General features: G+C 40.9%; 1 protein-coding gene across 1 annotated transcript in view; it reads right to left on the bottom strand.

Annotated features, from left to right (window-relative positions):
* SLC24A3 (solute carrier family 24 member 3) overlaps positions 1-24,964 on the bottom strand; it is a 422,380-nt gene that overhangs the window by 68,444 nt on the left and 328,972 nt on the right. Inside the window, exon 7 of the mRNA XM_045295261.1 lies at positions 3,406-3,480. Coding sequence (XP_045151196.1) covers positions 3,406-3,480 — 75 coding nt within the window. The remainder of the gene's footprint in view (positions 1-3,405; positions 3,481-24,964) is intronic.

Raw genomic sequence — 24,964 nt, 5'->3', positions numbered from 1 at the left:
AGGTACACCAAATATATAAAACTTCAACATGTCCAATTGAGTAACACTGACCACACTCTTCAAGTTGTGCAAACCTTCCTTTGCTACGTTGTTCCTCATTCATTACCATAGACTAAGTTTCCTGACACTGCAAGTAGTTTGGTGTCCACTTGATCCCATAGAGCTAAATCTTCAATGAGAACAATGCTTAAGGCAGACATTCTTTATTCGTTACGGTAAATTTAATCTGGTTTTAAGATGACTATTTTTAGCATAAAGTTTAAGAATTATTTCAGGGGCTCACCCACCTTCTGTGGCTCTGAGAAGGACAATCCTGACAGAATTCCATAGCATTTTTCTCTAATTATTTTATGGTTATAGTTTTCATGTTTCGGTTTTTAATATATTCTGGTGTGTGTGAGTGTGTGTGTGTTGAGGCATGTAGTGGGGAGATGGGTAGTTGGATGATTTTATATTCACTTGAATTCACATGACAGTTGAGGGGTGGCGTTCAGCTTGTCAATCAGGTCACAGCCTAATGATGCCTTGTTGGGGGCGTGGCCTTCCTATAGAGAGAAATGGGGAACATCTCTCCCTTTCTCTGCCCCTCTGCCTTTCTGCTTGCTCGGACTCTTCCTGCCTCTAGGGCTGGCCCTAGGTAGGCCATGCAACGCTGAGAGCTTTCACTGCCCTGCCATGTTTCCACCAACTTTGGATCATGCAACTCTGCACCTACTGGCCTGGGAGATCCCCGATTCCCACTTCACCTTTCTGCCACATCAGACTGCCCCTATATGAGTCTGAAGATGGCCTTGGCTTGCATCAGACTTGTAGACTTGAGTTGGACTGGGCTGGGATGTCTTCTTGATAGAAGATTCTTTTTTTGATCTAACGCTCTTTCATATATATATGAGTGTCACTGGGTTTGTTTCTCTAGACAACTCCGTCTAACACAGGAGAGTTTGAGGATGTGAAAACCACAGGAATATTAAACCCAGTGCTGTTGTTAGGTGTCACTGGGTTAGTTCCAACTCACAGTGACCTTATGCACAACAGAATGACGTATTGCCCGGTCCTGAGCCATACTCCAAATTGCTCTTATTTTTCAACCCATTGTTGTAGCCATGGTGCCAATTCATCTCCTTGAGGGCCTCCCCCTCCTTTGTCACCTCTCTACCAAACATGATGTCCTTCTGCAGGAACTGGTCTCTCCTGACAATATACAATATAAAGTATATACGTATATAAGATGAAGCCTTGCCATCCTTGCTTCAAAGAAGCACTCTGGATTTCTTTCAAGATAGATCTATTTGTCCTTTTAATATTCCATGGTACTTTCAATGTTCTTCTTCAGCACTATAGTTCAAGTGCACCAATTCTTTTTCTGATCTTTTTTATCCAATGTCCAAATTTCACATGCATATTAGGCAATGGAAAATACCCTGGCTTGGGTCAGGTGTGCCTCAGTCCTCAAAGTAAACTCCCTGTTTTTCAATACTCTAAAGAGGTTTTCACAATAGATTTACCTAATGCAACTCATCTTTTGATTTCTTGACTATAGCTTCTATGAGCATTAACTGTGGATCAAATCAAGACAAAATCCTTCACAACTTCAAACTTTTCGCCATTGATCATGATGTTATCTATTACTCCAGTTCTAAAGATTTTGGTCTTCTTTTCGTTCAGTTGTAATCCCTACTGAAGGCAGCAATCCTTGATTTTCATCAGCAAGTGCTTCAAGTCCTCCTCCCTTTCAGCAAGCCAAGTGTGTCATGTGCATATGGGAGGTTGTTAATAAGCTTTCCTCCAATCCTGATGTTCTCTGATTATTTGCTTAGCATATAGATCAAGTATGGTAAGGGGATATAACCCTGTTGTACATCTTTCCTGATTTTAAACAATGCAGTATTCCCTGTTCCATTCTCAGAATTGGCTCTTGATCCATGTACAAGTTTTGCATGAACACAATGAAGTGTTCTGGAATTCCCATTATTCTCAGGGTTATCCAGTTTGTTATGATCCACACAGTCGAATGCCTTAGCATAGTCAATGAAAGACAAGTAAATCTCTTTCTAGTATTCTGTGCTTTCTATGAAGATCCATCTAACATTAGCAATAATATGCCTTGTTCCACATACTCTTCATTGTCTGTTCTTAGTCTGCAGAATGCTTCTTCATTGACTGGTCTTAGGCTGAAACATCCACTGAAATCCATTCATTTTGGGTGACCCTGCTGGCATTTGAAATACCAATAACATAGCTTTCAGCATCACAGCAATACATAAGCCACTACAGTATGGTAAACTGACAGACAAGTGGTGGTATTAAACCACATATATATGGTGACAGTTGTCAGAAAGGTCAATTTACTATCATTCCAAGATTGGGTGACTGGGATGTGAATGGAGTGAAAGACTGTGCAGTCTTGGGAAACATAAGCTCAGTTAGAGACACACAGAGTTTGGGACAGGAAGATGTCTAGTGACTCTGACTGGAGATGTCATTGCTAAGAGTACAGATGTAGGATTGTCAGCACAAGTAATAGGCTCTGGTCTGGGATCAGAACAGCTATTTTGGGAGAGTGTTTAGTGAGAAGAATGGAGAAGTAAGGTCCAATTCTGGCACTGAACGGGTTATGGAAGAGCCCACGACAAAGAATGGTCAGAAAGGCCATAAGAAAAGACTACAGGAATCCTTTCAAACCAGATAACTTGAATCAAAGCTTCTGTTCTCAGCACCAAACTGTCATAAAAGAGACCAACCCTACTGGTCAGATAGAGAGAGGCGGGAACCCTGAGATTATAGCCCTTATTCCCCCTTCAGCTCTGGAATTAAATACCCCTGTTGTAAAATGATCAACCATTTAAGATCGAAAGGGAAGTATTTACCAAAAAATAAAGTTCCAGGAGTTAGGAAAGAAAGAAAGATGGAAATAGAAGACACAGGGAGAAAGCAGACTAAGTGATGGTCCACTGAGGGGACTGCAGTGCATGAGTTGAAAAAAGCTGTATGACGGATAACAGTTGTATGAGCCCCTAATAAAATGTTAAAAAAAAAAAAAGAAGAAGAAGGAAAACAACTCAAAAAAACAAAAACAAAACGCTGTATGAATTGTTCAATGGAAGACTGACGATCTTCTCTGGAACCTTTATCTGATTCACAATAAAAAGCTTTAGAAATTCTAACGATACTGATGGCACTGTCAAGAAGAACTGGACTGCTAACCACAAGGTTGGTGGTTCAAACCTACCAGCTGTGTTGAGGAAGAAAGAAGAGGCTTCTTGGTCTTCAGAAGACTTAAAGCTTCAGAAACCATATGCAGTGTCACTATGATGTGGAATTGACTCAATTTCAGTGGTTTATGACACATTAGTATTATTCAGGGAAAGATCCCTTGGTTAGAGAAGTTAGATATTAAATACTTACCATAATGAGTGCAATCACAGACATTGTGTAGTAAATTGAATCTCTCAGCAGGCACCAGGAGGAAAGAGCCACTACCTAAAAGAAAGGAGAAAAACAGGACATTAGATGAGTGCAAATAAGAAACTGAAAGTCCTGCAAGTCTGTCCACTAGAAACAAACAAACAAAAAATCTGTTATTTCTGCTTCCTGTCCCTCAACCCAATCAGTCTGCCAATCAATGCATGTTGATAATCTCTAGGCCCACCACTTGTCTGTCAGTTTGTCATACTGTCGTGAGTTGTGTGTTACCGTGATGCTGGAAGCTATGCCACTGGCATTTCCAGGGTTACTGGAAGCATGGAGCTTCCAGACTCAGAACAGATTACCAAGAGAAATCAACTATTCACTTCAGGTGAAGCAGCCTTTGAAAACCTATGCATAGAACCCAAACATTGTCGGATGCCGAGGGCCTAATGAACGGAAGCAGACCATGATCAGAGACAGTGCCATAGGATAGGCCTCTCATATAGAAAAGAGGAGTTTCTTCCTCAAAGTACAGTCTACCATGGTGCTGTGAATGGAGAAAAGCTTGTGGGAGTAAAGTGGAATGTATGAAGCATTCAGCTAGGAAAACTGAATGTATAAAGTGAAATGGAATGCCTAGGATCAATATCCTAGGCATTCGTGAGCGGAAATGGTCTGGTCTGGGCATTTCTAATCAGAAAGTAATATGGTTTACGATGCCAGGAAGGACACAATCAAGAGGAATGGTTCTGCATTTGTTGTCAAAAGTAAATGTCAAGATACTTTTTAAAATATAATGCTCTGTCCTAGCATTATATCTATCCACCTTCAGGGAACTCCAATCAATATAACTATTATTCAAATGTATGCACCAACCAGGAAAGATAGTGATGAAGCTGAAGAACTTTACCACCATCTTCAGTCCGAATTTGACCAAAGATGCCATCAAGACACACTGGTAATTATTGGTGTTGGAATGTACAAGTTGGAAGCAAAGGGGAAGGACGAGTACCTGTAAACTATGGGTGCGGCGATAGAAATTAAGCTGCAGATTGCATGATAGAATTTTGCAAGACCCACGGCTTGTTCATTGCAAAAACCTTTTTTGCAACAACAGAACATGTGACTATACTCATGGACTTTTCCAGATGGAATACAGTAGTCAGATTGACTACATATGTGGGAAGAAAAAATGGAGATGCTCAAAATCAGCAGCCAAAACAAGGCCAGGCACCAACTGTGGAAGAGACCGTTAATTGCTCATATGTAAATTCAAATGGAAGCTGAATAAAATTTAAAAAGATCATGAGAGCCAATGTATGACCTTGGGTACATCCCTATTGAATTTCAAGAACATCTCAAGAACAGCTTTGATGCATTGAACACTAATGAGAGAAGACCTGATAAGCTAGGGGGTGACAACAAGACATCACACATGAAGAAAACAAAGGTCATTAAAACAACAGGAAAGAAAGAAAAGATCCAAGTGGCTGTCTGAAAAGACTCTGAAACATGCCAGAGAAGACAAAGTAAAATATTATAATTAAACGTACAAGACCTCTAGGCTCACTGCCACTGAGTCAATTCTGACTCATAGTAACCCTACAGGAGAGAATAGAACTGCCCCTATAGGTTTACGAGATTGTAACTCTTAATAGGAGTGGAAGTCAGGTCTTTCTCCCACAGATCAACTGGTGGGTTTGAACTACAGACCTTGTAATTAGCAGCTCAACATGTAATCACTAAGACCTAGAGTTAGAAAACCAAAAAGGGAGAACATGCATAGCATATCTTAAACTGAAAAACTAAAGAAAAAATTCAAGCCTTGAGTTACAATATTGAAAGATTCTATGTGCACAAATATTGAAAGATTCTATGGGCAAAATATTGAACAAGGCTGGAGCATAAAAAAATGTTTAAGCAAATGAAAACAGTTGTTCTAAATCTTAAGGATTTTCAGTGATGTGGGTATGTTGTTTAATGTCAGTTAAAAGAACTCATGGAAGACATGCTCTGTGTGGTAGCAGGTGTTAGTTGTACCTTCACATCAACGGTACTGAAGGAAGAAGTCCAAGTTTCACTGAAGGTATTAGCCAAAAACAAGGCCCCAGGAATTGATGAAATACCAAATGAAATGTTTAAACAAGCTGATGAAATAATCACTCATCTATGCCAAGAAATTTGGAACACACTACCTGGCCAACAAACTGGAAGAGATCCATGTCTCTATCCATTCCAAAGAAATATGAGCCAACAGAATGTGAAAATTATAGAATAATATTATTAATATCATATGGAAGTAAAATTTTGCTGAAGATCACAGAGAGCTGCCAGAGATCCCAGCCAGATTCAGAAGAGGACATAGAACAAAAGATATCACTGCTTGTGTTAGATGGACCTTGGTTGAAAGCAGAGAATACCAGAAAAATGTTTACTTGTGGTTTATGACGAGGCAAAGGCATTCTACTATTTGGCTCATAACAAAGTATGGATAGTTTTGAGAAGAATGGGAATTCCAGAACTCTTGTGTGCACGTAGAATCTGTACACAGACCAAGAGGCAGTTCAGTTAACATAACAAGGGAACACTGCAATGGTTTAAAATTAAGAAGGATGTGTACCCAGGTTGTATCCTCTCATCATAATTGTTCCAACTATGCTGAGAAGATAACCAGAGAAGCTAGATGGTATAAACAAGAACTGAAACAACCATAAACAGGATTGCACAACTATAAACAGATGGCACAAATTTGCTTGCTGAAGGTGAAGAAGGTGTGAAGCACGTGCTGATAAAGATCAAGGATTGCAGCTTTCAGTATGGATTACGATTAATTGTAAAGGAAACCAAAATTCTCACAGCTGGATTAATAGCTAACATCATGATAACATCATGAGAAAGACTGAAGTTGTCCAGGATTTCATCTTGCTTGAATCCATAATCACTGAGCATGGAAATAGTTGTCAAGAGATCAAAGGACACACTGCATTGGGTGAATCTACTGCACAAAGCCTCTTCAAAGCACAGAAAAGCAACACCCTCAAAGACAGCCCAATTTAAAAAAATCAGAAAGCAACAAATGTTGGAGGAGGTGTGGTGAGGACAGGATCTCTCATCCATTGCTGGTGGTCTTGTAGGTACATTCAGTCACTGTGGAAAGCGATTTGGCAATACGTAAAGCAAATGGAAGTCAAGTTACCTTACAACCCAGCAGTCCCTTTACTGGGCATATACCTAAAAGAAGTAAGAAATATACATGACCAGACATCTGTGCTCCAATGTTCATTTTGGTACAGTTCACAATAGCAAAGAATTGGAAACAATCTAAATTTCCATCAATAGACAAACATTACAAAACTCCCGTATATACACACAATGGAGTATGGCATGTCCCTAAAAAGCAGTGATGAAAGCATGAAGCCTATTGTCTCATGGGAGGAGTTGGAGGAAATTATGGTAAGCAAAGCCAGACAAGCACAAAAGGACAAGTACAACATGAGTCCCCTGAGGTCAGTTCAAACAGCACAATGGGCATAGAGGAAATGTAAGTTAATAATTTCTGGTTTAAGGTCCAGGCCCTCTGGCAAGGATCAGACCAAAACCAGGGGTGCATATGGCATCCAAAAAAAAAAAGATGGAGATAGCATCAGGGCTGAAAGACATCTTTCCTATCTCTCCCATACCTTTAAGGACACGGAGGAGGAAGAAAAAAAAAGACGATGGCTTTGGGTTAGCAGGGCACTAATCCACCCACAAGGAAGGTATTGTTTATGTCTCTACTGGAAAAGGAGAGAGAATGCAGACCTCGTTCCTGTGCACCAAGCCTTGAGGGCAGCATGTCTGCATGGAGCAGCTTATTAACAGAAAGGACAGCAGGGCTGGACCCAATCCGAGTTAGGGCAAGCCCCTCCCTAGAAGAATGTGCTGCAGAGGACAGCACTGAAGATACAGGCTGGGGAGAATGGCATGGGAGATATATATATATGGAGAGAGAGAGAGAGAGAGAGAAACAGACAGAGACACCTCATCTTGGCACACCAAGCCTTGAGCGAGACATTCCAACTCAGAGCAGTTTATGCACAGAGAGCCAAGCCTTGAGCAAGACATTCCAACTCAGAGCAGCTTATGCACAGAGAGGACTGTAGGGCCGGCCCGAGTTCAAGACACAACATCCCCTCACTGGATCACAGTGCTACAGAAGACCATACAGGAGACACAGTGTGGGTAGGGGGAGTATGTCCGGTCTGATCCCCTATAGTGGTATGAATCAAGAAGGGAGCATAACAGATCAACGATGGGAGCAAAGTCAGGAAGTCCATGAGGAATCTCCAAAACACACTTCTGACTCAAGGGGCAATATTTGGTGCCTCACCCGACCTGGTTGGGGGATATTCATATCATAAAGGTCAACAGATAGACCTGGACCTGTTAATAGGGTGTTTTTGTTATTGCTATTATTCATTCATTCATTTAATGTCTATATAAGATAGGCAGGATAAGCAATCCTGAGGAGAAAGCAACAGGAGGACAGTTCCAGGGGGCCTGGGAGAGGAGGAGGTGGGGGGAAGGGAGCAGTGAGTCAATAATGTCAGGGACAGGGGAACAACAAGAGATCTAAAAGTGACACCCAGGAGGGTGCAGAGTTCCTGGTGGTGTTTGATCAAGTGTAATGTAGCCGAGAGGAATTACTGAGAGGTGAATGAGGGGTGAACATGATAATGGGGGAAGAGGAAAGTAAAAGGAAATAACTAGGAAGTATAAACTGTATACAGAGGTATAAATATAGACATGTATATATGTAAATATGTTAATATATAAAGATAGGGGTATTGGTGTATGTACATATATTTATATGTTAATATATTATGGTAGTAGATGGTAACTTTGGGCCTCTACTCAAGTCTTTCCTTGACACAAGAACACTTTGTTCTAATAATGTGGCACTGTGTGATACTCACCTTCCCAACATGATCGCTGAAGACAAAATGGGTGCATAAGCAAATGTGGTAAAGAAATGGATGGTGCCTGGCTACTAAAAGATATGGCATCTGGAGTCTTAAAGGCTTGAAGTCAAACAAGCAACCATCTAGCAGGGGAACGACTAAGCCCACATGGAAGAAACACCCCAGCCTTTGTGATCATGAGGTGTCGACAGGAACAGGTGTCAGAAGTATAAAAACAATCATACCAATGTGAAGAAGAGGGATCAGAGTGCAGACCCAAGTCCCATCTGTTGCTAATTGGACATTCCCTCACAGAAGAGCCACACAGAAGAGAAGATACATCCTGGGCGTAGTACAGCATCGATGAAACACATAACATAAAGAACAACTAGTACTTTAATACCAGCCCCCTCCCCCCCACACTCAGTTCTGCCTCACAAATCCTACTAGACCAGTGTATATACATCGTTACAGATAAAAGCTTTCGATACATGAAATCTAGGATGGATAAACCCCTCAGAAACAGTAATGGGAGAAATGATTCCATGAGGGTATGGGTAGGAAGAAAGGGGAAGGGGAGAAAGGGGGAATTGATAGCAACGATGGCTGTATAACCCACCTTGACGGGGATGAATAACAGAATTGTAGGTGGAGGGATACATCAGACAATGTAAGATATAAATAATAATTATTATGATAATATATAATTTATTAAGGGTTCATGAAGGTGGTAGGGTGGCTGAGGGAGGGAATAAAGAGCTGATCTCAAAGGGCTTAAGAAGAAAGATAATATCTTGAAAATAATAATGGCAGTATCTGTACAAATTCACTTGATATAATTGATGTATGGATTGCTATAATCTTTGTAAGAGTCCCCAATAAATTGATTTTAAAAAATAAAGTACTGAACAGCAAGGCTGTTACTTTGAGGACTAAGGTACTCTCCCCTAAAATGGTGTTTTTAATTGCTTCTTATGCACATGAAAGTTGTACATTGAATAAGATAGACCAAAGAAGAATTGATGCGTTTGAATTATGGTGCTGTCAAAGATCACTGAAAGTCCCAAGGACTACAAAACAAATCTGTCTTGGGAAAGTACAGCCAGAATACTCCTTAGAAGCAACGATGGTGATATTTTGTTATATGAACTTTGGACACGTTATCAGGAAAGAGTAGCCACCGGAAAATGACATCGTGCTTGGTAAAGTAGAGGGGCAGCAGAAAAGAAGAATATGCTCACCAAGCTGGGTTGACACAGTGGCTGCAACAGGCTCAAACACAAGAACAATGATGAGGATGGAACAGGTCCAAGTGCTGTTTCATTCGATTGTATCACAGGGTCCCTGAGTTGGAATCGTCGCTATGGCAACTAACAACAACAACAACAATGAAACCCTAGTACTGCCTGCACTTCACAGATGTGATTAAGATGCAGATCTTAGACTGGCAAATTATTTTGTATTATTCAGGTGGGTTCAATATAAGCACAAGGGCCCTTATAAAAAAACAGGCAGGAGAATCAGATGAATTAGTGGTAGATGTAACCAATGAAGCAAAAAATAAATAAATGGAATTATACAAGGAAGAGTCTGGAAGTAAGAAATGCAGGTGGCTTCAAGAAGCTGAAAAAGAAAGAAATCGTTTCTCCTAGAGAATAAGAAATAGAAGCTTCCAGAAGGAATGTAGCGTTGCTCTACCTTGATTTTTAGAGCTCTGAGTCCAGAACTGTCAAAGAGAAACTTGTGCTGTGTGATACTTCCTTATAATGGCAACGGGGCACTGTGAGGTTGGCATCGTTATTTCTGTCCCCTGCGCTCTCCACGCTGAGAAGCAGTCTGAACCCAGGGCCTTCAGTGTGTGTAGGTCATTTGCTCCGGTGCGCTGGAGCTCCACAGCCCTGCACTCAGGCTGTGAGGAAGACTGGGGCAGCTCTAACAAATCTCCCACATTATTCAAGTCAGCTGTGGAGGCCTGCTATCGAGCTTTTTGGATGGCTTCTTCTTGTCACAAAACTTACAATGTACTAGAAAATTTCAAATCCACAACACTGTTTTAAACTTACTTTCGGATTGTCTACTGCTTTATCCTCTTACCATCTTCCCTGCCTCTAGCTGGTCAAGTTGATTCAAACGAGAACTTTCTGTGCTTTCCACAGCACCTTGCACAACTATTAAGCACCTCTAAGATTGATTCTCCATATTGGTCAATGATATATACAGTCTCTCCTTTAAAAGCTGAAGGTACTTCCTTAGCGTGTCTGTTCTTCTTGACAGCTTTTAAAGATGTTTCTTATAGTTAAAATGAGGTTTTTCCTGTGTGAATGCTTTCACTTATCATTATACAGTATTTATATGTTCAGTGCATGAGAAAACCAAATATTTCATAAATCACATAGCTAGACATGCTTCTTAGGGGAAGGAACCTTGGTTCTCCTTTCTGCTAACTAATGTGGTGGAAGAATTTTTAAATGTTGTTCACGTACAATACATTCTTCCCTTGGTTGTTTCTCATAACCTACGTTCCTTTTATGCAAAGTCAAAGATCTCTCTTTCCTTCTTTACAGAATCGTACCGCCTACTGATACCGATTTTTGACAAACCAGTTAAGAGAGGCTGACATAATCCACTTCTGTGAATAGTAAATGAAGTTGTGGATGAAATAACAATTTATATGCCAGCTCCACTTCCATGTGTAGTCCCTGATGATCACTGCTTATTTCTCTTTCAACCCTCCTCCCAGGGATAGGTCAGTGGGTGTTAGTCTCTTGTTTTTGAAGTAAGATTAAACAACTCATAAACTTCAGGGACAGGGCTACTGTTAATCTAGAAGGAAAAAGTATACAAACACAAAGAATGAAGTCTTGGTCCCGAAAATCCTCAGTTACTCTCCTTCCTTTTTCACTGTCCAATTCTCACAGTTATGAAGCTACTGAAAATACCATAACTTGAGTCAGGTACACCTTATAGCCCCGGGTGTCATCTTTGCCCTTTTATACTTTGAGATATTTTTGCAGCATATTTTCCTGATGCAATATGTTATTTGAATTTTTAGCTGTTACTTCCATGAGCATTGATTATGAGTGGAAGTGAAATATAATCCTTGTCAACTTCAATATTTTCTCTACTTATCCTGATGTTGTTTATTTCCCCAGTTGTAAGGATTTTGGTTTTCTTTAAATTGAGATTTAATCTTTATTGAAGGCTGCATTCTTTGCTTTCCACTAGCAAGTGCTTCAAGTCCTCATCATTTTCAGCAAACAAAGTTATACCACCTGCATAGCACAGGGTAAGGAACCTTCTTCATCCAAATGCAATAAACTTGGAGCCCTTAGGCAATATATATATTTTCTGTGCATTTTTTTCTATTAAGCTCCACTCTCAGTCCTGGTGCTTAGAATACCTGTGGGCTGGGTAATTTTATCTAAGCGTTCAGGTTATGGTGCTGAAATGGAGCACTTGCATTGAGGAATAAAACATTATATTTAAAGCACTAAGTTTGATGTTTGACACGTTGTATTTCCCTAGATAAACCTACTCCGAACCCAGAGGACAGGACTAAGAAGTATTCCCTTACTGTTGAAGTAAGCTGCATTGTTACCCTTATCATGGATTTGATTCTGCTCCATGCTAACCTCATCTTTTTGACACCTCTTACATACAAGGAAAAATGCTCTTTGGGGAATCATATAGAAGCTTCAGATTTCATAATGGAAATATGAACTACGGAACTTTGGTCACAGTTTCTATCAGGTCTCTGTGTAGTACAATTGATTTGTAATTAGTTGTTCACCTAAAGTAGTTTCAAACCACCTACAAGCCTCTTGGGATAGACATGGGGATCTGCTTCAATAAAGATTACAGCCAAGAAAACCCTATGGAACTATTTATACCTTGCATCGTGGAGTCATTATAAATCAATAACTCAACAAGAACAGATGACTACCTTCTATTTGTGAAATATAAGGTTTCACAAATACAAACATTATTAAAAGATAGTAATTATTACTGAAATTGTTAGATGTTTTCCAAAGCTATGGTCATGTGGATGAGCTGATAGAAAGTGAACAAACTATTTTCATAGGCAAATATAAAGAAAAATAGAGTTCAACTAAGATGGACAAAGGATCAATCCAAAAGAAATTTGAACCAGTTGAATAGATGAGAAATGTCTAATATGGAAAAGTGATGCATTAAAATTCTTGGTAAGATGAAATAGAAAACTTGAATTCTATGGAAAAGATATATCAGTTACTATTTATATCACTTGTGGCCAACTGATTCTGAATAAAAATACCCCTATAGGAACAAATGACACATTATATCTTTGTAATCACTTTGGTGCCCTGAAAGAATGAAACTATAGACACTTGGAGGTTAGTACTATTATTGCAGCTGTTGTTGACAACTGTTATTGACAGCTGCAACTCTATCCCTTAGAAAGAAACTGACAGGTGGTCCTTGTCATGGGGATTTCTTGGGAGATTCAGATTGTGAATTATCGTTGGTGTGATACTGATCATAACTCGTTACCATCGTAATATATGAACATACAATGTTAGTATTCTCTTAATATTATCTCATTAAGTCAGATGGCATGTCATGATGTCCTACCACATAGGCAGAAATTGAGAGAGACATTTTTCTCTGAATTCCAGTTTCACATGTCCATTTGACTCCTTGGGATGCCTCGATATGGTGAAATTTGGATGTGGACCAAACTGTATTTTCAATTCCAATAAATTGTATATCTTGGATCCATCTGTCTGGTGGCAAAAAAAATGACCCATGAATCTTTGGAGCAACTTAAGAGATGGAATCTCTCTCTCTCACCCCATGAATCTGAGCGGACCTGCCCTGAGCAATAGGATATAGCAGACACAGCAGAGGCCAGTTTTAAGCCTGGGCCTCAAGTGGTCTTGTGCTTTCACTGATGCTGGGAACGGTTCCATGACCAAGTGGATAATCCTGGTTAGTCTGCAGGAGAATGTGAATCACAGCCTACCAAGCCGAGACATGCAAACAACCCTATCTAAGAATTTACCACACCAGCAGTATCATCCCAATAAATGGAGTTCAAATGGCTGATCCGCAGAATTAGGAACTACGTAAAATAGTTGTTGTTTTAAGCCACTAAATTTTGAGATCGTTTGTTATACACCAACAAATAATTGATACCATACAGACCTCCACAAATGATTAAGAATTCAATGGATGTGAGCTGGGTGATTAGTTATCTGCTCATCTCCTCCACTGAAAAACTGGATGTGTTTTAATAGTGTGTTAGACTTCATTATTGGCCCTGATTCTACTTAACTCTGGATCCAAACTCGAATCCATTCGATGTTAAAGTGTTTTCCCCCCCGTAAGGTTGTTGTTGTTGATAACTACTATTGAGTTGAGGCTGATTCATGGAAATGTATCTCTAACAGAACAAAGTCTACCTAGTCCTGAATCACCCTCCTACTCTCCAGCATGTTTGAACCTATCATTGTAGTTATTGGCACCCATCCATCTCCCAACGGCCCCTTACCCTCACAGCCACTTTACTTCACCAAACACGATGTGATTGATTTTCCTGTAATCCTTTCCTCACGAGGACGATGTCCAAGCAGAGCAAGTGGATACTTCTGTGGCTCATAGGTGTTCATTACTAATTTCTGGAAGTAAATCGCCAGAATATTTTCCTAGACTGTCTTAGTCGGCAAGTGCCACTGAAACTTGTCCACCATAGGTGACCCTGCTGGTATTTGAAATACTGAGGGTAGAGTTCCCAGCCGCATAGAAACATACAAGTCACCAAAGTATGACACACTAACAGATGAATGTTCTTAAAAAGTCGAATGCGATAGACTGACACAATTGCTGCAACATTGGATTCATAAGTATCAATGATTATGAAAATAGTGCCGGGCTTGACAATGTTTGGGCCTGTTATACATAAGGTCATCGTGAATGGACACTTTCTAACAATTATTGGGGGCCCCTGAACTTTAAGGGTGGTTTGCTTCATGGCAACAGTGGATTCAGAAACACAAAGCTCTATGCTGCATAGCCAGCATAGCCGAATCTCCTGCCGAAACAAGCAGGTGTCTCAGGGACTGTTCTGGGCCCGTTTTCCAGCATCCTGGGCCCAGGGCTGCCGAACAGTTCCTGAGGGGCTTCGTAAAAGCGAGCTGCAGAGGCTCAGGTGAAATGAAACAGAGAAGAGAAACCAATCAAAGCACCACAGAGAAGGCCTGATGAGAAAGTCCTAGACCAGGAATACATTCTCACCACAGGACTCCGAAAGCACTACACTCAGCTGCTTCTCTTCGTTCTCAGCCACAGGAACGTGAATGGCCACAGGTTGCCTCTACCTGTTAGGACGTAAGTCTATTCCGGAGTGGTAGCCTCTCTTTTGAGAGACGCATATTAACCCTTTGTTTCTTAAGGTGTTGCTCATATTCTAGAAGCTGCCTTTTCTGTTTGCCACTAGCTATAAATACACCCAGTGTGTTCAGTTTTGGGAGCAGCGCTGTCTAAACAGAACTTGCATCAGGACAGAAATATACTGTAACCTGCGTGATCCAGCATGGGAGCCCTCAGCCAGTATGGGAGCACTGAGCTATAGGCTGTGACTGTACACTTAAAATGTAACCAGAGTAACGGAATCTTGTCCTTTAATTGTAACAACCACCATACAGGAAAACACATTGATCGAGGGCGGCGACTAGTCTCATCCCACTGCATTCATTATGAACTTTTAATAAATGCTACTAATTTAAAATCTAAGCCTATGGATAGACTCCTTGTGGTTAGCTGACTCCCACTCTTGGTGTGGCCCCATATACACAGAGCAGAACCGCTCCACAGAGATTTCAGGACTGAGATCTCGCCAAAGCCGAGGCCCAGGAGCCTCTGTGAGTTTCAACCCTGAATCGTCTGTCAAGAGCTCACAGTTTAAGCATGGTTGTCATCCTTGTTGTAGCTACTGCCTCAGAGCTGAGTGTGCTTGACACAACGGCTCCTGAAGCCATGTCCTCTCTGCATCCGACCTGATGTGGGCACAGGAGGAGCGTGATGAGTGTCAAGGTTAAGTTTCTAGTGCCAGGAAGTAGCAACATTAAGAAAGGTTATATGGCTTGAGAGTGACTACCCTCAAAATAAAAAGGACAACAGCAATATGGGACTGCGGGTCCTGACTTTTCAAGTGCCCATGACAAGTTATTTAAAGTACAAAGACCCCAGGAATTACTCATAGGCACCCCCTTAGCTTGCTCTACTAGTTTCAGATTTGAGTCAGCACTTAATAAATTACCTTGTTTTTGTTTTGTTGTTGTTGTTAACAAACAGAACTGAATATTTCATTAATATGAACTCATCTTCATACTGCAAGGTTAGAAAATAATCTAACCTGTTGTAATGTTAAATTTACTTTCAAATACTTTAGTCCATAATTCAGCTAAAATCATGGTTCACTGTTAATAGCCTTCTCAAATGAATGAGCGAGAAAATGTGTTGGGCTTGTTCCTGGAAACCGACTTTTCACCTCATGGATTTTTTTCTAATTAGAAACCTAATCCCATCCTGACAGTATGATTTGTGACTGCTGGTTTGAAGAGACACAAATAACTATCTTTAAGTACTGCTAGCAGATCACCAATGGCTATGCTAGGTGTTAACCCGTTGCTATTTATCTATTGATACTGGACCCATATTCATTCATTCCCATTCTTCCTTGCTCACTCTGACCAACATCTTGCCTCCTTACGTCATCATCTTTGGAGAACTCAGCTTCAGATCCCATCCGTATCAAGTCCTCTGAGAGCTCGAGCCCCTGGTCCCCCCGGAACGCTTGCAGCACAAATGCGTGGCAATGAGGGAACGGCATGCCTTTCTTCTTGCTTTCTCTGGGTCCCTGACTTTTCTAGGGCATAGATGCGCCCTGAAGACAGATACAGACTTGGCACTCACACCAGCCCCTACGCCCTACCTGATGTGGGCACAAGGAGGAGCTTAATGAGTGTTTGAAGTTGGAGCAGGGGCTGATGTGAGTGACAAGTCTGTATTCACAACCAGGGTGTTTGTCATTTCTGGCTTTTGATACCTCCTGGTACAAGAACCTTGATGGCCTCGTGGCTATGTGTTGGGCTGCTAACCACAAGGCCAGCAGCTTGAAACTACCAGTTGCTTGGCAGGACAAAGGTGAGGTTTTCAATTCCTATAACAAGTTCCAATCTTCAAGACCCACAAGGGACATTCTACCTATCTTACAGGGTCACTATGAGTCGGAATCAACTCGATGGTAGTGAGAGATGTTTGCCATGGGGGGTGACACATAAATATATAAAATCTATATGTAGATCAGAGTAGAGGAGAGTCAGTAAAGGAAGGAGGTGGAGCAGGATGGAAAGAACAGAGAGGCTTTACAGCCTTGAGCATATAGCTGACAGTATGGCATTGCAGAATCTTTGAGACCTTATTTGAAATACAGACTCAGAGCTCGGCCAGATTTTCTGAATCAGATATAAACTTACCCAGATCCCCAATGAGTTGGGCTCACATTAGCTATGGAAAAGCATGAGTCTATTACGTCTTTTGAGACAGAATATCCCAGGGACATAACCTCAGAGATGAGAGCCTAAGAATTCTGACCTTCAAGAACTTCAGGAGGGCCTGAGTGTTTTATTTTAGTGAATAATAGGAAGTAGCTTTAGCTAGAAAACAAAAAACACCCCTCACACACTTGTCAAGATTAGGTCTAAGGATGAAGGGAGACTAGTTTGAGGCAGAACTGGGAAATAAAACTTCTTTCAAGGAGCTACGAGCACTGGGAGAAATAAACTCATTTGAAATCCACAGACTTGAAAATGTTCATTTCTGTGGAAATCCGCTAAAGCTTTCACACAGCTTCTGGCAAAGAGTAGAGCACCAATGGAAAGATGCCAACCAAGAGGATCTTGTGGTTAGGAAATTTGGTGGTTTTCCAAAAATTATATTGGTTTTTTTTGCTACGCCAAAGGATAAGGGTGCAGTGTAGAAACGAAATTCTCTTTGGGCCAAGAAAAAATAAAAAATAAAAAAGAAGAAAATTCTAACACACACTTTTCAAACCAAATTCCCATCACAAAACAACAATGAAAACAAAACTCGTGCATTAGGTTTTACTTTCCAGGTCAGAAACTGCTTTGGAATCAGTGTTATTTTCATCATGCTAGAAACCCAGGTAGATTCCTTGAAATATGTCTTTGCAATTGAACATCCCCTTACAGAAGGGTCACAAGGAGGAGATGAGCGAGTCAGGGTATGGGATAGCACCGATGAAACATACAACCTTCCTCTAGTTCTATAATGTTTCCTCCCACACTCCACTATCATGACCCTAATTCTACCTTACAAATCCAGCTAGACCAGAGCATGTACACGGGTACAGATAAGAGCTAGGAGGAAAAAACCAAACAAAGAGCTGAAAACACAGGGACCCCAGGACAGATAAACCCTTCAGGACCGATATTGAGAGTGGCAATACCAGAAGAGTAAGGGGAAGGTGGGGGGATAAAGGGGGAGTCTATCACAATGATCAGCATATAACTCCCTCCCAGGAGGACAGACAACAGAAAAGTGGGTGAAAGGACATCGGTCAGTGTAAGACATGAAAAAATAATAATAATTTATAAATTATCAAGGGTTCATGAAGGAGAGTGGGTTGGGGAAAGAGGGGAAAAATGAGCTGATACTGGGGGCTCGGGTAGAAAGAAAATGTTTTGAAAATGATGATGGCAGTAGATGTGCAAATGTGCTTGATACAATGGATGTATTTATGGATTGTGATAAGAGTTGGATGAGCCTCCAATAAAATGATTTAAAAACAAACAAAAAGAAAATGATGATGGCAACAAATGTACAAATGTGCTTGATACAATGTACGTATGTATAATAAAACCTGTACAAGCTCCCTATAAAATGATTTTTTAAAATAAGAAATATGTCTTTGGGCTTTGCCAGTATTTACTCTGGCAAATGTAAGAGAGCTAGAAATGTCAACATCCTCTCTCACAGTCTTGCAAGGCCCACTAAGAATACGGCCAGAGCTGCAGTTCCCTCCAGCCTAGTGAATACTCACTATCTTTTCTGATATTTCTGATATTGCACTTGGGAGCAGAGTGAAAGTCTCATTTTCAGGCAAAGAACAAATGGATCATCATCCAACTGCTCGACCAACATAAAGGAGAAGACTTGATAATGTCCCAGCAGGTAGGGCCTCATCCGTCTCTCTGATCAAAGTGCGTGTGTGACAATGACATCTGATGACAGAGTATGTGGATTTCGCATGTCTGCAATCTAGATCAACCTGCTCCTTGCTGCATTTAAAACCCAACTGTTCAATGTCTGCAATGTGATTTCGTATTGTTGTGGCCTCTTTCGTTCAGCAATGCCTACCAGCTCATCTTCTATAAGGCTTCCTATTTCATATGCTGCAGAACCTGCTAGTTTAGAAGAGCTTTGAACGTGTGGGGTCATGATCTCTGTAAGCATCTCTAAAAAGACGACCAACAAGTACAAATTCTTAAGACTCCCTAACTCATTATTTCTTTTATCCAAATGGGAAAAGAATCTCCATTTTAATCTCATTTCTGGAACATGCTGGAAGCTGCAGGGATAATAAAAATATCTGATTACCCAGTAAAAGTGACTTGATGTGGCTTTGTGAGATCATAACCTCACATGCTAGGGGACTTTGGGGCTTCAAAGGCTTTGCTTTGGTGGGATGCCTAGCTGCATAATTAACAGTGTAGAACATAGATTCCCAAACTTATTTGGTCTACCACCCTTTTCAGAAAAAAAAAAATTACTCAGTACGCCCTTGGCAATGAAAAACTTCTGTACTATTGTGTTAGTCCGGGTAAACTAGAGAAACAAATCCATAGAAACTCATATGTGTGTAAGAAAGAGTTTTATATAAAGGGTAATTACATATTAAGAAAGCATCCCAACCCAGTCCAGTCCAAGGCATAAGTCCGATATTAGCCCATATATGTGATACCATCGATAAAATCCTCTTCAGACTCACGAAACACATGCAATGATGTGAATACAGGACCATCACAGGTCAGTGGGTATAAAGTCTTTGGATCCAGTGGTGTTGTAAGCATCTCAGTGCTAACAGGGGTCTCTCTGTGGCTTTTCTGGCTTCAGAGGTCTGGTTGCATCAGGGTAGGTCCATGTGGCTCCTCCAGCTAAGGGCACTATGTAGTTCCATGTGTCTTGTTAGCTGCACTGTGTCCCAGGGAGTGAGCCTTGCCAGTAGAAAGTCTCCAAGGAAGTGAGCAGAGAGAGAGGTGTGTCCTGCCACCAAGGAGGAAATACTGGGATTCCCAGAATCCTTAGGGGAAAGCCATGCCCACACAGAAGCCTCACTGGCTATGACCCGATTGACAGGCCAGGCCCCACCCCTTCACTCGTCAACCTCTCAAATTGACAACAGATTATGTAACTACCACAACTATAGTCCATAATCTAGGAAAAAGTATAGATATCTGGTTTTTCAGTTATCCCCCTGAACTCCCAAGAATTGCAATGGGTGGAGCAGAGCTTTTGTAGTACGCATTTTTCCCCACTAGGTAAGTATCAAGCAACTCACTCTGAATTAATGCATCCAGTGGCATTGCCTGGGAAAGTTCTCTCTGGCCACAGTAAATTTTTTTATAAAAGCAGTTTCACTTAAACTTCTTTTTTTTTAATGTTTAAGAGAACAATGTACAGCTGTAAAATTTTGTGTACTGCTCAGGAAAAATGCTGCAGAAACTGTTGTGATGTTGAACACAACTTACAAGGTCAGAGCTATGGGAAAAACTCAAGTGTACTAGTTGAGTGGTTCTCTCATTTCAGAAAAGATGAAATGTCAATTGATGACAAACCTTGTTCTGGATGTCCGTCATCTTCCTGAAGGGATGAAAATGTCAACTCATAGTGCACTTGGAGTTCATCCCACCAGGTCATAGTGTTAACCATGCTTTCTGTTTAGAAGTTCTGAAAAGACTGTTTAACAGCGTGTGACAAAAAAGGCAGATGGGGGGGCTGGTTTTGCCACCACAACAATGAACCTGCTCCTGCAGCCATCTCAGTGCGCCAGTTTTGGGAAAAAACAGCATGCCTCTCTTGCCACATGAACCTTGCTTACCTGACCTTGCTCTGCTCTGTGAGACTTTTTTGTTACTGTGAATGCAGAGGGACATGAAAGGTCAGCAATTTGATGATGCAGAAGAGGTGAAGAGAAAAATGAGGGAGGTGCTGTCAGCCATCCAAACAGATGAGCTTGAAAAGTGTTTCCAAAAATGGAATCAGATTTGGCAAATATATTAAGTAATAATGGAGAGTACTTTGAAGGCGATAAGGTTGTTTTATAAAAAAATTTAAACACATAGCTTTGGGGGGGAAATTTTTGGTTTTTTTTGGGGGGGGGTAACCCCTCATAGATTGTGGAAAGTGTTATCCAAAGAAATAAGTGGCTTACTTGTTAGGAAAAACAAAAAAATGATGGCCTTTTGTTGGTTTTTGACACTAATAATTTCCAGGGAATTTTATTTTTCTATAGAATAAAGTCTCCTACAAATCATCCCCTTACAGAAGGGTATCGGGGAGGAGACAAGCCAGTCAGGGTGCGATGTAGCAATGATGAAAAATACAACTTTTCTCTAGTTCCTAAATGCTTCCTCCCCACCCCTCACCCCCACCCCATTATCATGATCTGAATTCTACCTTGCAAGTCTGGCTAGACCAGAGGATATACTGGTACAGATAGGAACTGAAAATACAGGGAATCCAGTTTGGATGATCCTTTCAGGACCAGTGGTGTGAGTGGCGATACTGGGAGGGTAAAGGGAGAATGAGTTGGAAAGAGGGAACAGAATACAAGTATCTATATGTGACCTCCCTGGGGGACGGACAACAGAAAAGTGGGTGAAGGGAGACGTCGGACAGGGTAAGATATGACAAAATAATAATTTATAAATTATCCAGGGTTCATGAGGACGGGAGAAGCGGGGAGGGAGGGAGGGGAAAAATGAGGACCTAATGCCGGGGGCTTAAGTAGAGAGCAAATGTTTTGAGAATGATGAGGTCAATGAATGTACAAATGTGCTTTATACAATTGATGTATATATGGATTGTGATAAGAGTTGTATGAGCCCCTAGTAAAATGATTAAAAGAAGAATAAAGTCTCTTAAAAGTTTAGGTATGATAGAAATTTGTAAGATCAGTTACTTCTTCAAATGCAAGCATGTTTTTCAACAACACAAACCAATACTATCCACATGGATGGAATACACTGGCATCTCTACACCTATAGGAAGAGAGTATGGAGAAATTAAATATCAGACAAAACGAGACAAGAGGCTGACTATGAAATAGACCATCAATTGCTCCTATGCAACTTCCGGTTGAAATTGAAGAAAATTAAAACAAGTCCACGAGAGACAAAATATAACCATGAGTTTTAAGACTATCTCAAGAACTGATTTAACATAGTGAACACTAATGACAGAAGAGCAGACAAGCTTTGGGGTGACATTTACATGCTCCAGTTCCTTGAGGCTTCCTCACCCCCACATCAAATATATACACCAGGACCCCAGTGATGCCTCTCGCTTTGGACTAGACTGGAGCACGTACACAGCCGTAGACAAGCGATAAGAGCTCGGGAGATGTACAACCCAGGAGCAGGAATGGAAGAGAGATACCAGATGGGAAGGCAAAGGGGGGGTGAGGGGAGAAGGGGGAACTGAACAACACACAACCACACACCCCATCCAGGGGAAAGAACAAGGGAAACCATGTGAAAGGGAGACAGTGGTCGGTGTGAGATATGGAAATAATAATTTGTAATCTATCAAGGGGTCATGACGGTGGGGGGAGGAGGGGAGAAAAAAGGAGCTGTTACCAAGGACTTAATAGAAAATGACTGTCCAGAAAAGAATGCTAGCAACATATGTACAAATATGCCAGATACTTGATGTATGGATTGTAATAAGCATTGTAAGAGCTCTCAATAAAATGATTTTTTTAAACCAAACCACACCAACAAACCAAAAAGAATATTTACACGAAGATAGCAAAGGTCATTAAAAAGACAAAAAAAGAAAAGGTGTATTTTTGCCAAAAGATATTCTGAAGTTTATTATTGAATACAGAGTCATTAATGCAAATGGTTTTCCTCTGGAAAAAAACAAAAAACCTTACAATTCTACCAATAGGTATTATCATGATAAACAGAAAAAAAAATCAAAGTGAAAAAGGATTTTTTCTTGCTTGGATCCGTAATCAATGCTCATGGGAGTAGCAGACGAGATCAAATGATGCATTGCAAGGGGTACACCAGATACACAGACCTCTTTAAAGTGTTGAAGAGCAAGCAGGTGACTTTGAGTACGGCACACCTGACCCAAGCCATGGTATTTTCAATTGCCTTAGATGCATATGAAAGTTAGACGTTGAATATGGAAGATTGAAGACAAACTGATGCATTTGACTTGTGGTGTTGGAGAAGACTATTGAAAGGACCACGAACTGCCAAAGAGCAAGCAAATCTGTCTTGGAACAAGTGCAATCAAAATATTCCTTAGCGGCAAAGATGGGGAGACTTTGTCTCATGTATGTTGGCCCTATCTTAGGAGTCCCTGGAGAGGACATCATGATTGGTGAAGAAGTGGACAGTAAAAAAGTGGAAGACTCTTGTGGTAGTTACATAATTTCATGTCAATTTGGTAAATAAATGCGGGGGTGGAGTCTAGGCTGTCATTCAGGTCACAGACTGATGATTCCTCCTTGTGGGCATGCCCTTCTCATGAGGATTCTGGGAACTTCCTCGCTCTGTTTTTGTCCTCCTGTGGGCAAGTCACATGGAAACTTGCTGAGCCCTGTGAGAGCCTCTCTGTTTCGCCTTCCTGTTGTTGAGAAACTCAGAGAGCTCGAGGATCCGTGTGGAGACCTGTGTCAGTGCTGAGATGCTTCCACCACCACTCGATCCACAACTTTGCACCCACCTGTCTGTGATCTTCCTGTGTTTTGCATCATTGCATGTGACTGAATGAGTCTGAAGAGGGATTTATGGATATCACACTTAGGGGCTAATATCGGACTTATGGATTTGATCTGGATTAGGCTGGGATGTTGTATCAGTATACAACTGCTCTTTGATATAAAGTTCTCTCTTACACACATATGCATGTCTCGGAATTTGTTTCTCTAGTCAATTTGGTCTAATACAACTCTTGACAAGAAGGATGGACATAGTGGCTGCATCAATGGGCTCAAACAGAAGAACAGTTGTGAGGATGCCACGGAAACAGGCAGTGTTTTGTTCTGTGGTACACAGGATCGCTCTGCGTCAGAACCGACTCCTCATTGCACCTGATAACAACAATAAAGCTACTGGAGGAAATGAAAGAGAAGAGCTGAAAAGAGAAATTTAAAGTAAGGCTAAAGAACACAAAGGAAAGTATTACAATGAAATGTGCAAAGACCTGGAGTTAGAAAACCAAAAAGAACACGCACAGCATGTCTCAATCTGAAAGAAATGGAGAACAATTCAAGCCTGAAGTTGTGATTTTGAAAGATTCTATGGGAAAAATATTAAATGATGCAGAAAGCATCAAAAGACAATAGAATGAATACACAGTCACTTTACTAAAGCTAGCTGGTTGACATTCGGGCATTTTAAGAGAAAGCATATGCTCAAGAACTAATGGTAATGAAAAAAGAAGTCTTACTGAAGGTATTAGCCAAGAGCAAGGGGCCGGAAATGCACAGAATACCCACTGAAACATTTCAACAAGCTGAAAAGGCCCTGAAACAACTCATTGGTGACAGCAAAAGACATTTGAAGGACAGCTAGTTACCTGGCCCACTGATTGGAAGAGATCCATATGTGTGCCAATTTCAAAGAAAAGTGGCCCAACAGAATGCAGAAATTACCATTAATACAGTATCATTAATGTCACATGCAAGTGAAAATTTTCTTAAGAGAATTCAACAATGGCTGTAGCTGTACATCAACAGAGAGCTGCCAGAAATTCAAGCAGGATTCAGACGAGGACACAGAATCCGGGCGATCATGGTAACATTAGATGGATCCCGGCTGAAAGCAGAGACTCTCAGGAAGATATCTATTTGTGTTTTAGTGACTATTCAAAAGCTTTCAGTTGTGTGGATCATAACAAACCGTGTAGAGCACTGAGACATTCGGTGAAGAACACATAAGTTTACATTGTGTTCACGTGGAACCTTACATGCATCGAGACAGTCTTTCAAATAGAAGAAGGGAACATTGAGTGATTTAAAGTCAAGAAAGCTGCATGTCACCATATTCATTTAATCTGTACTTTTAACAAGTAATCTGAGAAGCTGGAATATATGAAGAACAAGGCAACAGGAAAACTTATTAACAACTTGTGGTGTGCAGAGGACACAGCCCTGCTTGATGAAAGCAAGGGGGGCTTGAACCACTTGCTGATAAATAAAGACTGCAACCTTCAGTGTGGATTAGAACTCAATGTAAAGAAAACAAAATGTGGTAGTTACATAATCTGGTATCAATTTGAGACTATTAAGAGTGAAGGGGTGGAGTTCAGCCTGTCAA

This window comes from Echinops telfairi, unplaced genomic scaffold, assembly GCF_000313985.2.
Source record: "Echinops telfairi isolate 266 unplaced genomic scaffold, ASM31398v2 ScPeMD7_5592;HRSCAF=6446, whole genome shotgun sequence".
NCBI classification, from domain to species: Eukaryota; Metazoa; Chordata; class Mammalia; order Afrosoricida; family Tenrecidae; genus Echinops; species Echinops telfairi.
Note: the sequence above shows the minus strand (reverse complement) of the source record. Positions and strands in the feature narration are given on the sequence as shown.